The following is a 15,563-nucleotide window of genomic DNA, read 5'->3' as shown; positions in this document are numbered from 1 at the left end:
TGACTTTGAGTAGTGTAATATACAATTCAATTTATACACAGACTTCCTCCGTTTACATTTATTCTTGTAACATATTTGACACGTAGTTTAAATAAGAGATTAGAAAAGGTAAACGAACAACTCAACATTAATTAACTTTAACAATCCGATTCTTCTCCTTAAACCGGTGTTTAATCTTTTTTAGTTAATTTATTTGTTCACGTTCTCTAATTTTTTCCCCTTAAACTACGTGTGTTATTAGTACGTTCAAGGTAAATATTAACGGAGGAAGTACATAGTTTCTTTTAGAAACTATAGCTTCTGTTTAGCAGCAACAACAGCAGATACTGAGGCAACATTCACAGGCTCCATAGCAGCAAAAACAGCAGCACAGTGCAAACAAACTGCATTGATCAGAAAAACAGGAAAAAATAATTAACATAAACTAGTTGTATGTACTACTTGTTAAACTTATTATTAACCTATACTTATAGTGATAGATTTAAATCTCATCACTATAATACAGATATACTTAAGTAGAAACAATATTAACACAAAAGTTATTGAAGGGCAGTAAGAACGAAAGTAAACGATATATCGAACAGACGTACGCTGCATAGGCGACTCCTTTTTCTTCACGGCGTGACATAATATGATCAGTGTAAGACATTTGATGACTTAAGGGTGGCTTGTCTGTAGATGGGGTTTCGTCGTCTTTAGACAAAGGGGGTGCCTCTCCCTCATCTTTAGATATGGGTTCGTCGTCTTTAGACAAAGGGGGTGCCTCTGCCTCATCTTTAGATATGGGTTCGTCGTCTTTAGACAAAGGGGGTGCCTCATCTTTCAACTGAGGTTCTTCGTCTTTAGACGAAGGGGGTGCCTCAGTTTGAGATGAGGGTTCGAGTACCTCGTCCTTAGACGAAGGGGGTGTCTCATCAATTTGAGAAGGGGGTGCCTCATTTGGGTTCATACTTTATATTTGTTTGAGATTTTTGGTGATAACATTGAACTATGATCACTTGGTTTATGTAGTAGTAGAAAATGAATAACTCAATATTAATTAATCCAATGTCATATGATCTGTCATATACGTAATAGTTGGTATTCTTCTCCATTATATGATAATTAATCCGATGTGATTATGATTAATTATATAAAATCACACAAATTCATTTTGAAAGTAAGACTAATATTACAAATATGGTTTTGGTCTTCCTTTTATAGATAATTACAAGTATATGAAAGAAATTGATATGTTATACAAGTATGTTTATTTGAAACCTCATCAATAGCGTAGCTTAGTCATACCCAAAGACATAGGACAAATTTAAGGAAGCTAAATTAATAGATTAATACCTTAAAAATTATCAATTTGTCTAGAATATACAACAGATTAGTAATAGTTGTTGCTTTCATGATACATTAATAGTATAATTACTATAAATAATGTTATAAAAATCAACTAATTATTGGATTGATTCTTGGTTGGTGACATTTTTTTTTTAATTGCTTCAAAACAAGCAAGCTATTCAATGGGACCAAAATTGTAATGGACTTGTTTATATACTTTTTTTAATATATATTTTTCGATATTTAATTATAATTTGATTACAATATTAAGTAACGTAAACACTATGATAACTTGATGTTAGGTGAAAGTCAAGAAACTCGAACTTTGACCTAAGAAATTCAAGACGCTAGCTTTGATGATTAAAGACTCTGATAAGGGCAATTGATCCTTGTATTCGCGTAAAAGTGATAATAGGTTATCCCTGATTCCTCGTGCGACGCATGATTAAAATTAATTTTTCCTATAATTTATAATTGATGTTTTATTGCATTACATTATATAAAGTTTAGGATTAGATATTAAAATAATTTATAGTTAAAAATACATATGTAACACATTATTTACAAATTATAGTTTTTTTTTTTTTTTGACAAGATTTACAAATTACAGTTAATGATTTACGGATGCATATGTTAAAATAGAGAGAATATTGGAGAAAACAGCTTAGCCTTTTGTATTCTATTAATCACAAATATATACCAAAATACAATAGAATACCTAACTTGCCTAAAACTCCTAAACAAGATAAACTTTCCAAATATACAATATTAACAAATATGATAAACCAAACTCTAATAGCATATTAATAAAATCTTAACAAAAGGTGGAGTTTTTTTTTTTGTTTTTAAGGATGCATATTAATAAAATCTTAACAAAAGGTGGAGTTATTAAACAATGATTGACAATTTGACATTAACCATGAGTTGAACATATTCAACAAACAAATTAAATTGACATTATTCAAGTCCAAGTACTTGTATAAATTGTAAGTAACCAAAAAAATTGGCGCTATCCAAATCCAAGTAACAAGTATAAAGTGTAGACAAAAAAGATTTATGACATCACAATTTAAATTGGTGGCAAATTTTTCACTGAGAAAAGGGATAGTATGGAGGTTGATGATGTTAGTACGGAGTAATATTTATTTTTAGTATTAGTTATAGATTTGTAATTACTAATTAACTTTGTTGATTAAATGACTTAAGATGGCTTGAAACTTGAAAGATTGAGGATAATTAAATAAATAGATGAAGTCAGGTGATAGGTAACTTATTATTTGGTTATCGATCTCTAGTTCTCTACAGTACGAGTTCATTAGTTTGTACAAAAATGTTTACTCCGAATACCATATAATGGGTATTTTAAAGTGCTGTCAAAAGTTGATCCAATCCGAAAAGATCCGATTATTAACCGACCTGTTTGAACCCGAAAAAATGGTGACTGAAATTCGATATGGCCCGACCTGAAACCAACCCTAGACCTGACTTAACCCAAATATTTGAGACCCGAACCCGAACATGAACCGACATGGAGATGACTACACCTAAATATAACCCGTAAATTATTGACCTATACGAACCCGACCTGAACCAAAATGGACTCAAATCCGTTTTAAGTCAAAACTCGAATATATCCCAACCTGTTACTAACCAGATTCTCATTAAACCCTACTTGTTACTAAACCGCCTCGAATTTAACCCAACTTGTTATTAACCCGACCCGTTACTAACCTGACTACTAACCCAGCCCGAAATTCAACCCGATCGATCTGTTACTAACCCGACCCGAAATCAACATAACTTGTTATATTGACCTGACACAAATTTAACCCGAATTGAACTTGACCCATTTCAAACTCAACCTAAGTTGTTATTGACTTAATCCGATTTCAAATCACCTTAAATTCAATTTAGACCACCTTATTAATATTGATCAAAGTATAATTATATAGTTACGTTGTCACTTGTGTAGTTGTGTGCTTGTTCAAGCGAGTTACTATGATAAGTTCATTAGTTAATAGTTCAAACATACGACTCCTTACATAGATTAATTAGAGCTATTTGCTCATTTCTAATTGTTAGAATATATTAACCCAATATTTGAGACCCGAATCCGAACTTGACTCGACTTGGAAATGACCCGACCTGATTGTAACCTGCAAATTATTGACTTGAATCGAACCTAACTTGAATCTGAGAATGACTCAACCTGATTATAAACTGCAAATATTTTACTTGAACCAAACCCGACTCGAACTTGAGGATGACCCGACCTGATTATAACTCGTAAATTATTGACTTGAACCCGATAAAGACTCCAACTCATAATAACCTGTGAAAACCTGAATTGAACCCGACCTATTATTCACCTGACCTGAATGTAACCCGACTTGCTGACCTAAACCCGATCCAAACCCGATAATTAAGATGTATGACCCGATGTGACCCAACTCAAGCATGACACTACCTGAACTCGATCCGCATAGGTTACGACATTAACTCGAATTGACTTGACCTGACTCACACTTACCCGACTCAAACCTGACCCGTCTACCCGAATTGAAAGCTCAAGTATGTTACTTCCTCTATCTCAGAATATCTGACACATCGGTCAGTTTTGCATAATGCACTAATTTGACTTTATATTTGTATAATTAAATATTAATGAGAGTTATTTTAAAGATTATACTCCCTCCGTTAATTATTATGTGCAACTTTGGAATATTTTATATTTTACAAATAATACCCCAAAGTTGCACATAATAATTAACTAAGGTAGTATTATGAAACTTTATATTAACTAGTCGTTGGAGCACGCGCGTTGCGCGTGCCCCCCGACGGCAAGATTAGTAAAATTCGTTGTTGTGTTCGATTTTTGTGATATTCGTAGCAAGGATACAAGAATTTACAAGTACTAACAAGAAGTGATAAAGTTTGTACGGGGATATATTTATGGATAAACAATTTTAATAAGTTATCTACAATTTGTTAGAATTTAAAGATTTTTTTTTAAAAAAAAAAAACCGATTAATTTAGATATTATTTTAAAACGCTATATGGTTTCTTATTGAGTAACTTAATAATTTTCAAACAGCTCTATCTTAAATGATTGTGATAATAAGGAACAATAATAAGGAAATACAATTTTAAAGGCTAAAGTTATATAAAATGGATTAAATGCAAAACTTAAGAAAAAATTATGTATTTCTTTGTTATTAGTCTACATAATTGGTGTGATCTACACTTCTTCAAAGCTGTTTTTGTATTTGTATATTATTTCTTCGAGTTGCATAATGAATTTTAGTTTTTTTTTTTATTCTCGATATTTGTTTTGCCTGAGTGAATATACAATCTAATTTGGGCAAAAGTAACTGTCTTGGCAAAAAACGTAATGTTTTTCAATAATGTGTAAAATGAATTTTCTTTCGCTCTCTTCCTGACCTCCTCTCTCTCTCTCTCTCTCTCTCTCTCTCTCTCTCTCTCCTCCCTTTTGATCTCTTTTCATCCTGCCTTCTCTCTTTCTCTCTCTTCCCTTGGCCTTGTCTCCTTGTTCATTTTTTTAATAGCTTTGAAAATTATAAACTGTAGTTACTCCTCTCAATCATTCCTTCTTTTTTATTGGTCGAAACTCTTTCTCTCCTACTTTCATTTTTGTTCTTTCCTAATCCATCTTGTCCCTGTTCCTTATTTAAAAAGGCTTTGAAAATTATAAGTTGCACTTGTTCTCCCAATCCAAATCCTCCGGCTTCTTTATCTTTCCCAGCTTTTCTTTATAATTCTCTTTTTCCTTTCGGCCTCCTTCCCCTTTCTCTCTGTCTCTAGTCCCCTTTATATCTTATTGCTCTATGGCTATCTCTTTTGAACTTTCTCTCCCACTTCTGGGCCTGTTTCTCTTACTTTCTTCCTCTTAGGCCATCTTTCTTTCTCTTTCTCTTTTCTATTAACTCCTCTCTCATGGCCTTTATTTCTTTCACTTTATCCTAGACCTCCCCTCTCTCGTCCTCCCTTTTGTTATCTCCTCAGCCCCCTCTGTCTCTTTTTCGGCCCACTGTTAGTGCGGTCACTGAAGCCACCTTGCTCACCACGTCCACCACGCCCTTGCCCCCTTCTAGCAGAACTCCGACGATGGAAAGTTGACTTGAAGATTTCATGTACCTAGACAGCCTGCTCAAAAAAAACAACAACTATGAATCTAAAGATACTCAGGAAGGCAAGTTAAAAGATTCATTGACCAACTACCATGAAGAATTAAAAGAAATGACTATCAATCTCATTAGCTTGTACATACCACAAATTTACGACTCTTTTCCTTCTTCTCAAGGCTTCCATCTTTCCGCGGCTTTTCCTCCTCAGATATCTGGAATAGAAATTTAAGCAACGTTCATTTAAAAGATCTAAATTAAGTCATACAAGTTATTAAGTTCTGAACGCGAACAATTAAAACTCCCAACTCACCAGATTGACATCACTCTCAGTAACCTCTCCATTGTCTTCTGTCTTTGAAGTCTCTGATGCTTGATTCTTGGGACTATTTTTCATCTTTTGCTTGTCCTTAGCAGGTTTCTACACAACATTGTAAAATAACAAATACTCAAAATTGAACTCCATGTCTCCACATAGAGATACCGAAAATCAAAATGAGAATTAAACTCTCACCCATATCTCATCAATAGCAACAGGCTTTTTCTCAATCAGTTGCATTCCCTCCAATTCCTTGTCAATAGTCACTTTCCTCAATTCTGTCTTCTGCGAATTCAGCGCCTGTCTCTTCTCTAAGAGCAGCTTTTCATATTCATCCAGAGTCATGAGTGCAGCTTCCTAAATGACAGTAATTGTGAAAGAGGAAAATTGATTAGTATCTAAGCCATAGAAACATGCCATCTTACTGAGGTAACAGAACATATACCTTCATTTCTTCCTCTTTCTTTTTTTTTTGAGAGAATTTGATTTCATGGCTATATTCATTTTTCATACATTATTTTTTCTCTGATTTCCATCTAATTTAACATTTTACCAGAATAAAGAAGTGTAAATTGTAATACTTTAGTATCTGATCTTTTAGTTACTATCATTATTTTTTTAATAATCAGTAATTGTGGGATGAGTAAAGTCACAAATCGACCATGATGCAATAATATCTGAGTTTCTTCACCTCAAACTCGAATCCACCAAACCTTGCTCCGTCATACTCCTTCCGCCTGTTTTAGAAAGAAACAGAGAAACTGGAGGATGAGAAAAAAAAACACACACACAGTCAACATTCATAAAAAGGTTAGAACCAATTAGAACAAGAAAGAGAAAGGGGAGATAGAATTGTACCTGGAGATTAACAATTCTGTTACAAATCAGACAATAATGCTACTAACACAAAAAATCAACCCAAAAAAACGATAAATCACTCAAATTCAACCTAAATAAAACCACCACACAATCGAAGAAGGCACTAAAATTCAACCCAAAAAACGAAAATAAATAGAACAAATAATAACCCTTAAAATCGTCAAAAAACAAGAAATTTTTAATTTACTTACAATCTCAATAGCTAGATGAATCTATTAAAAAATATACTCTAGATACTACACTTAATTAATATGATAAGCAACAAAGTTTTAAAATACATGCAACAGACATACTATATCAATAACCACAGTGTCAAAATAACAAAAAATAATCAGTATACAAGAAGATGGACATGCCTGTTCCATCAGACTGAGAGTTTCAGGGTCTCTTGGTGGCCAGGTAAGCTCTTGATCTTCATCCACCACATGTTTGAGGATTGATTTCAAAACATCGGTAGCTGACTCAATTTTTTCCTTCACAAAAAGAATTAAGAACATAAGATCAAGCACTGAACAAGGTGACTGGATTGAATGGAAGGTTATCCCAATTAAAACAAGACAGTACATTGGTTTTGTGAACAAGACGGTCTGTTGTACACATTAGCGTTGCTGCCAATTCTTCATAATCTTTCAGGATGCCAACAAATCCGGGTCATTTTTAATGGAAATAAGAATCCACAACTTAGTATTCAACGGAAAAATAATGATAACAGTGAAGAAACCATGCTTTATCATCCTTTGATTTGCAGGTATCAGTTCTGGCAGCAAGCCGAATCCAGAAACCTTCACTGAAAGCCAGAACATTTCATCAACGAGCTGTAGTAGCTGTTACAAATAGAACCAATATCAGCTAGTGAGAAAACTGTCAACAGAACCAAAAATCTTGAACTGGTTGAATTTAAACAATTGCTTAAAACAAATTTGCTAATAAAACATTTTTGTTCAAATAATGATTTCTAAAGTACACTTGCACCAAAGAAGTGAAAGAACCTTGATCAACACTCACAAAAGCTCTATCAAAAGGGGGCTTATCCGCTAAATTCATACGCAGGCAAACCGAAAACCAATCGACCAAAATAAAGCCCAAAAATCAAAAACAAATCGATCAAATGAACCTCAATAATAATGAAGCAATTTCGCACAAATACACCCACAATACTACTCCGTAAAATCTCCCTATCTCTTATTACTAATTCAACAAAGTAATGCTTATTATGTTCAAACAATACTACTCCCTCCCTTATTATGTTCCTTATTTCCTAAGGATGTCTTCATGTTCTTATCGGTCTCATCATCATCTTGAACTATAGTTTTCGAATCATTGAATGCTGAAAACCAAGTAACAAATAAGATTAAGCAGTTAATCATAGAGTTGTCAAAATTAATTATGAACTTCAACAAAGAGATTAAGTGTGATCAAGTGATCTTACGATTTAAGTATGTTAATGCCACGATATATAAGATGTTGAAGACAACAGCATACCCCAAAAGAGCACCAATACTAATCCAATACCAATATTCTTCTTTAAAGTAGCCTTTTGATGCAAGGATTACTCTACCGATAGTTGGTTCATTTATTCTAGGATCTATATTAGGCTGCATTGATACAAAGCATGGTTAATACTACTCTGATAGTGTATTTAGTTGAGCACAAAAAATTACTACTCCGTAAAATCTCCATATCTATAACTAACAATTTATCGAAATTGAGAAGGGAGGGAAACATTCAAGAGGGGAAGAGAGCGCACTTACAGTGCTCCATCTTTTGTCAAGAAATTCGTTAAGAACCAAAGCATGTTGCCCATACATCATAGGAGAAATATAGTAGCCCCATATCATCCAAGGAGCAACATCATCTATAAAAGCGCAATACATGAATGATATGAATGTTCATCTTATTAGATATTAAAATTCAACATTTTGTGTGATGCATGGGATAATTAAAAGATAGGATAGCAAAAGAAATTTGTAATATTCTAATTCTTATCAAACACTATATATTGAAAGGTATTGTAAAGATCTTCTAATAATTGAGCCTGCATTAACACCGTACCCACGCACCACCACTGCCAACCTTCCACACCCACCTCTAACCACGCACCACCACTGCCAACATCCAACCCAAAACCACCTCTACCTACGCACCACCACCGCCAATCTTAACCCAAACAACCAGAAACTAAACCAAAATACAAAATTTAAATCAAAATTAACAATAACCCCACAAAATTACTCACTAAAAACAAACCACAAAATCAAACCCAAAATCAAAATTAGCAAAAATCAAAACGAAAATAAATCTGAAATTTAACAAAAATAAAACTGAAATTTAACAAAAACAAAACCCAAAAATCAACAAAAAAGCGAAACAAAAATTAAACCCAAAACGAAGATAAATAAAAAAAAATTATCAAACATTCGAATATGAGAATTCGGGAAAAAAAAAAAATCAAACCAAATTCGAAAAAATCAAACAAGAAAAAAATATAAAAACGAAAACATACCTCAAACCTTGAATGAACTTTGAATTTCACCTCGAATTTGGATTATAAAGCCAAATTCGACCATGAAAAGTCTAGATCTAGCCTTTTCATGGTCGAATTTGACCCTAAAAACCATTAACTTGTTTAAGCATGAGCTTGTGACGGTGGGGATCGTGGCGGTGCAGTGGGCTCGTGCTTGTGACGGTGGTTGTAATGGAGGTGACGGTTGAAGGTCACCTACCTAATGGAAACACTACATACACGTACGTTATTCTTCCATATCTCAGTATATAGAGCAGCAAAATCAGAGAATAAATTCAAAATAACAAATACAAATCAAATTAAATCTTTTATTTAGACAGATCTCCGCAAAATTGAACATCTAAACCCTAAAAACCAGGAAAAAAAACAAATAAAAAAAAATAAAGAAAACACACAAACCTGAGCAGCTTGGTAAGCATTCAAATTCAGCTTGGTGATTGCTGAATTTCGATTAATAATCTGAGAGCATCGATCACTGGTGTCTAAGGTTTCTCTCTCTAGGTTTTTGAGAGAGAGCGAAGGAAGTCGGTGAAAGGAGAGTTGAGGAAATGAGGAAATATCATCGGTCACTGCAACAAAAGCCAGGAAGACCACTTGCCCTGTTCAATACAGATGGCAAAAGCAAAGGGCTTAAGCAAGGGCAAAGTTGGCATTTCATTTAATTTAAGGGCACCTATGTCATAACACCAAAAAACACTATTCATAAGGAATAGTAGCAAAGTTTGCATTTTTATAATGGTTATGGATATCTAGTTAACAATATATTTTATAATAATATATGTTTTTATATTAGTAAATTTTTTTACTTAAAGCTAATATGTGAATAGTGAATAATGTCCAACGTCTCAAATATTTTAAAAATGGATTGAGTACTAATTTAGTTCTAGACCTTCTAGTCTCTTCCACCATAGACCATAGACCATAGACCATAGACCATAGTCCATAGTACTAAAGTTACACGCTTAGCTTTACATGAGCTGAAGTGTTCAATAAAAAAGTTGATCGTGTTAAGAGTTAATTAATTTAGTCAAGGTGTGAATGTCCACACTCCAATTTCTTCATTGCATTTAATGTAGTAGCCAACTCTAATTGCCACCCTCTAAGGTTATAGCCCACAATGTAATAGTGGTTCTTACTACTATAAATAGCCATGTAATTTCACTTGTATGATGCACAAAAATATTACCAAGAGTAATACATAAAAGTAGTAATACTTCTCTTATTACCTTCTTCTCTTAATCCTCTAATTTCTATATATTTCATAACACGTTATCAGCACCATCTTCAATCAGGTATACTTATACCGATTATCCAATTTTTACAAAGATTCAATTTCCTTCACAAAATATATTTTGAGGAGTATGCTCTATAGTTGCCCATATGGGATCCTCTATACCAGAAACTCACAATATATTTCTCCACAAAATTACTCCACATTATTAGCCATGTTGATTAAAAATGAGGATATCAATACATACCTTATTTATGATACTTAGTTTGGTAACTCTCATGCATGGTTATAGAAAGTAATATATAATTACTTTTGCATGTGGAAATATTTGTTGTATGCATGTTAATAGAGTAAATTTCATGGTCACACAAATCATGTTTATACTTACTTACTTGTGCATAATTACTAAAATGAAAAAAATGATGCAGCCTTTATATTTATTTAATTTTTTAGATTACACACTTTTATGTTTCTTTCAGTTTTCGAACCCTTGACCTCATGAATAGATTAGGGTTCTCGGACCACTACGGCTTGCATCCCAGTGTGATACTTATTTACGTTTGTAAATATTAATAGTTTGATTACGATTATTTTACCAGTCTACTAGAACATTGTATGATATTTTTACAGTAGTGTAAAGCTGAAACGGATAATTTACCCCCCTATAAAAGGCGGATTACACCCCCTTATTTCACCATACAAACCTTATCCCCTCCTTAAACTTTACCCAAATTATCTCCTCTTCTTCTTCCTCCATTTACACCGGTCATACACCATGTTCCCCGTCGACAACCGACAACCACCACACCCCTTTACTTTCGAAGAAGATTTAAGGAAATTAAAACTATATTTAGTTTTAATTATGGCCCTAGTAGTTTTATTAATGGCAATGATGATTTTCATCATTTTACATAAGTAGCGCTCGGTTTTTCGACAAAGGGAATTCATGCATGTAATCTCCGTAGTACTTCAAGTTTTTTTGTCTTCTAGGTAGATTATAAGTGCATTTTGTTATAATAAATGTTCCTTTTGTCTTATCATTAATGTATGTCATTAATATTAATATTATTATTGTTGTTGTTGTTGTCGGTGATATAGTAATAGTAGTAGTATTTATTGTTATTGTTATTATTATCATTGTTATTGTTATATTTGTTGTTGTCGTTGTTTACCTAAAGTAATTATCATGTTTAATTTTAGCTTAACTTTATGTAAATCATAATAATAACCCAAGGGGGAGAAGCAAATATGTTTTAAATGGATTATTATTATGATTACAATTTGATTACTTTAATTATCACTTGCTTAATTGGCTTAATAATAATTACCTATTTGATTGTAGTTAAAATGGGAGACTTGATGAAAAGACAATTTGACGTATTAGACTTGTCCGGACATAATTATCTTGAATGGACAGTTGATGCCCAAATGAATTTAAAGGCTCAGGGATTGGAACATACAATCAAAGAAATTACCATCCCAGGAAACGAAAAAGATGCCCCTGCTCAAGTTAAAGTTCCAACTGATCAAGAGAAAGCAAAAGCTATAGTTCTCTTAAGGCATCATTTACATAACAGTTTAAAAACTGAGTATTTAATGGTGGAAAATCCCAAAGAACTATGGGATAGCCTGAAAGGAAGGTATGACCACCACAAAAGGGTACTCCTTCCTTCAGCACAGTTTGAATGGACAAACCTGAGATTTCAGGACTTTAAATCTGTCAGTGATTATAATTCATCACTATATAAAATCGTATCAATATTGAGATATTGTGATCAACCAGTCACTGAAGTGCAAATGATAGAGAAAACACTCTCTACATTCCATGCTAACAACATTGTATTGCAACAGCAATACCGTGAAAGAGGCTTTGCAAAATATTCTGAGCTTATTTCTACATTATTGGTTGCTGAAAAGAATAATGATCTTCTGTTGAAGAATCACAACCTAAGACCAACTGGGTCTCAAGCATTCAATGAAACAAATGCTGTAGAAAGCTCAAATCCACCCGAGACAAATGTTGCTCATAGAGGTGGACGTGGAAAATATAATAACCGTGGCAGAGGTCGTGGAAATTTCCGCGGACGTGGCCGTGGACGTGGTTATGGCCGTGGTAGAGGCCAATTTCCCCCTAGAAACAACACTCAAAGGGGGCATCAACAAGGAAACAAAAATCAAGCCACCACAAAAGGAAAAGACACATGTTATAGATGTGGCATGACTGGACATTGGGGACGTACTTGTCGTACGGCCAAACATCTGGTAGAACTATACCAGGCTTCCATTAAAGGGAAAGAAAAACATGCCGAAACAAATTATGTTAATGAAGAAAATGTCCCTGGAATTAGCCTTGATGTGTCTGATTTCCACATAGACAATGGTGAAGCTAGTGGTGAATTTATCTTTGGAGAGAATAATCATGTTTAGATAATTCATCAATTACTATGATATGTATTATGTTTTCATTATGTACTTTTCTTGTATGTTTTTTTTTCATGTTCAAGTTATGTACTCTTAATTATTCATTATTAATAAAGTACGTCCAGTTTAATTATCTTAAACTAATCTTATACTTATTATTTTATGAAGATATGGATCTGCCCGAAGTTGGTTCCAAATTTCAATGCCTTTTGGACAGTGGAACAACACACACTATTCTGAAGGATAGAAAATATTTTTTAAAGTTAAAATTATTTCAAGCAAATGTTAATACCATTTCTGGGTCAGCCAAGCTAATAGAAGGTTCTGGAAAAGCTTGCATAATACTCCCAAATGGAACAAAATTAATCATTATTGACGCTTTATATTCGAGTAAATCTCGAAGAAATCTTATAAGTTTTAAAGATGTGCGTCAAAATGGTTTTCATTTAGAAACAATGATAGTGGATCAAAAAGAATATTTATGCCTCACGGCAGAAAAACATGGCAAGAAACATGTGTATGAGAAATTGCCAGCATATTCTTCAGGGTTATATCATATAGATATACGACCAGTTGAAATAAATTTGATATCTAACCAGAAGTTAGATAATAAGAATCTGCTAAATTTATGGCATGATCGTTTGGGTCATCCTGGTACAGGAATGATGCACAAGATTATAGCAAATTCAGTAGGACATTCAATTAGGAATGTTAAAATCCCTCGATCAGATGAATTAACATGCTCTGCATGTTCACTTGGCAAATTAATAATAAGACCATCTATGAACAAAATTGCTACTGAATCTCCAACATTTTTAGAGAGGATTCAAGGAGACATTTGTGGACCAATTAATCCTGCATGTGGACCATTCCGATATTTTATGGTATTAATTGATGCCTCAACTCGATGGTCACATGTAAGTCTCTTATCCAGTAGAAATGTTGCTTTTGCAAAACTCCTTGCTCAAATTATTAAACTAAGAGCACAATTTCCAGACCATACAATAAAAAGAATAAGGCTTGACAATGCAGGGGAATTTACATCCCAAACATTTAATGATTATTGTATGTCGATTGGAATTGTTGTAGAACATCCTGTAGCTCATGTTCATACACAAAATGGACTTGCTGAGTCATTAATTAAGAGACTACAATTGATTGCAAGGCCATTATTGATGAGATCAAAATTGCCTTCATCTGCTTGGGGTCATGCCATAATACATGCGGCAACTCTAATTAGGTTGAGACCAACTGCTTATCATAAGTTCTCACCACTACAATTAGTTTTTGGTCGAGAACCTAATATCTCACATCTAAAAATTTTTGGTTGTGCGGTGTATGTTCCTATTGCTCCACCCCAACGAACAAAGATGGGTCCACAAAGAAGGCTGGGAATTTATGTTGGGTTTGAATCACCCTCCATAATTAAATATCTTGAACCAATGACCGGTGATTTATTTACGGCCAGATTTGCCGACTGTCATTTCAATGAGACAGTATTCCCAGCCTTAGGGGGAGAGAAAGTGCACCCACGAAAGAAAGAAATAGAAATCATTTGGAATGCAACACAATTGTCAATGTTTGATCCACGAACAAATATGTGTGAACAAGAAGTTCAGAAAATTGTTCATTTACAAAGCATTGCAAATCAGCTGCCTGATGCATTTATAGATGCAAAGAAAGTGACAAAATCACATATACCAGCTGAAAATGCCCCTGCACGAATTGAAATTCCATCTGGTGATAAGATCACTGAAAATGAATCTCTAGCACGCCGAAAGCGTGGAAGACCACTTGGTTCAAAAGACTCTAAACCAAGAAAATTAAAAAGACCTGATGAGATCAACAACATTCCCCTTACGGAAGGTCAAGAAAGACAAAGTACAGATGAGAATAGAGAAAAAGATGATAATCCGAAAGGGGATGAACAAGATGACCATGACATCGATAACAATGAAACTTCAATAAACTTTGTTTCTACCAGGAATTATTGGAATAGAAATGATGTTATCGTAAATGAAATATTTGCATATTCCATTGCAATTGAAATGGCATCTGACGAAAATGATAGTGAACCAAGAACAGTGGAAGAATGTCGTTGCAGGCATGATTGGCCAAAATGGAAAGAGGCAATGCAGACAGAGTTAAAGTCACTCGAAAAACGAGAAGTGTTTGGAAAAATAACCCTTACACCAGAAGGTGTAAAGCCAGTTGGATACAAGTGGGTATTTGTGAGAAAACGAAATGAGAAAAATGAAATTGTAAGATACAAGGCAAGACTTGTAGCCCAAGGTTTTTCTCAAATTCCTGGGATTGATTATGAGGAGACATATTCTCCCGTAGTTGATGCAACTACGTTAAGATTTTTGGTAAGCTTGACAGTCTCAGAAGGACTAAAGATGCGATTAATGGATGTAGTAAACGCATATTTATATGGGTCACTCGATACAGATATTTATATGAAAGTCCCAGATGGACTAAAATTACCAGAAAACCACAAGCCTAGACATTTACTTTCCATAAAATTAAAAAGGTCACTTTATGGATTGAAACAGTCTGGGAGGATGTGGTATAATCGTCTTAGTGAATACCTTATGAAAGAAGGGTTCAAGAATAATCAAATCAGTCCTTGTGTTTTCATTAAGAGATCACAATCAGGGTTTGCAATTGTTGCAGTTTATGTTGATGACTTGAATATCATTGGAACCCCAAATGAAC

The 15,563-nt window shown here is 33.8% G+C and overlaps 1 protein-coding gene and 1 long non-coding RNA gene across 2 annotated transcripts; both read right to left on the bottom strand.

The window, feature by feature from the left end:
- Nucleotides 1-5,340: 5,340 nt before the first annotated feature.
- On the bottom strand, nucleotides 5,341-7,218 carry LOC145612752 (uncharacterized). The gene is made up of 5 exons (XM_081668047.1): nucleotides 6,482-7,218; nucleotides 5,986-6,147; nucleotides 5,785-5,892; nucleotides 5,618-5,686; nucleotides 5,341-5,484 (listed from the first exon to the last, which is right to left on the bottom strand). The coding sequence occupies exons 2-5, from the start codon at nucleotides 6,133-6,135 to the stop codon at nucleotides 5,341-5,343; spliced, it is 471 nt and encodes a 156-aa protein (XP_081524173.1). The 5' UTR covers nucleotides 6,136-6,147; nucleotides 6,482-7,218.
- Nucleotides 7,219-7,478: 260 nt separating this feature from the next.
- LOC145612597 (uncharacterized) lies at nucleotides 7,479-9,768 on the bottom strand. The gene is made up of 4 exons (XR_014106656.1): nucleotides 9,593-9,768; nucleotides 9,173-9,392; nucleotides 8,417-8,524; nucleotides 7,479-7,493 (listed from the first exon to the last, which is right to left on the bottom strand). It is a non-coding gene; the product is annotated as an uncharacterized LOC145612597 (long non-coding RNA).
- Between the last annotated feature and the right edge of the window lie 5,795 nt (nucleotides 9,769-15,563).

Source organism: Chenopodium album, chromosome 24 (genome assembly GCF_948465745.1).
Source record: "Chenopodium album chromosome 24, dcCheAlbu1.1, whole genome shotgun sequence".
Taxonomy (NCBI): Eukaryota; Viridiplantae; Streptophyta; class Magnoliopsida; order Caryophyllales; family Amaranthaceae; genus Chenopodium; species Chenopodium album.
The sequence above is the reverse complement of the archived record's forward strand: the minus strand, read 5'-3'. Positions and strand labels throughout refer to the sequence as shown.

Bases quoted from the DNA above. Each gene is read 5' to 3' on its own strand.
- LOC145612752 (XM_081668047.1), bottom strand. From the start codon at position 6,135: ATGACTCTGGATGAATATGAAAAGCTGCTCTTAGAGAAGAGACAGGCG. The intron at 5,687-5,784 runs GTGAGTTGGGAG...TTTCTATTCCAG, and splicing joins CTGAGAGTGATGTCAATCTG to ATATCTGAGGAGGAAAAGCC. The intron at 5,485-5,617 runs GTATGTACAAGC...CAGGCTGTCTAG, and splicing joins AAAAGAGTCGTAAATTTGTG to GTACATGAAATCTTCAAGTC.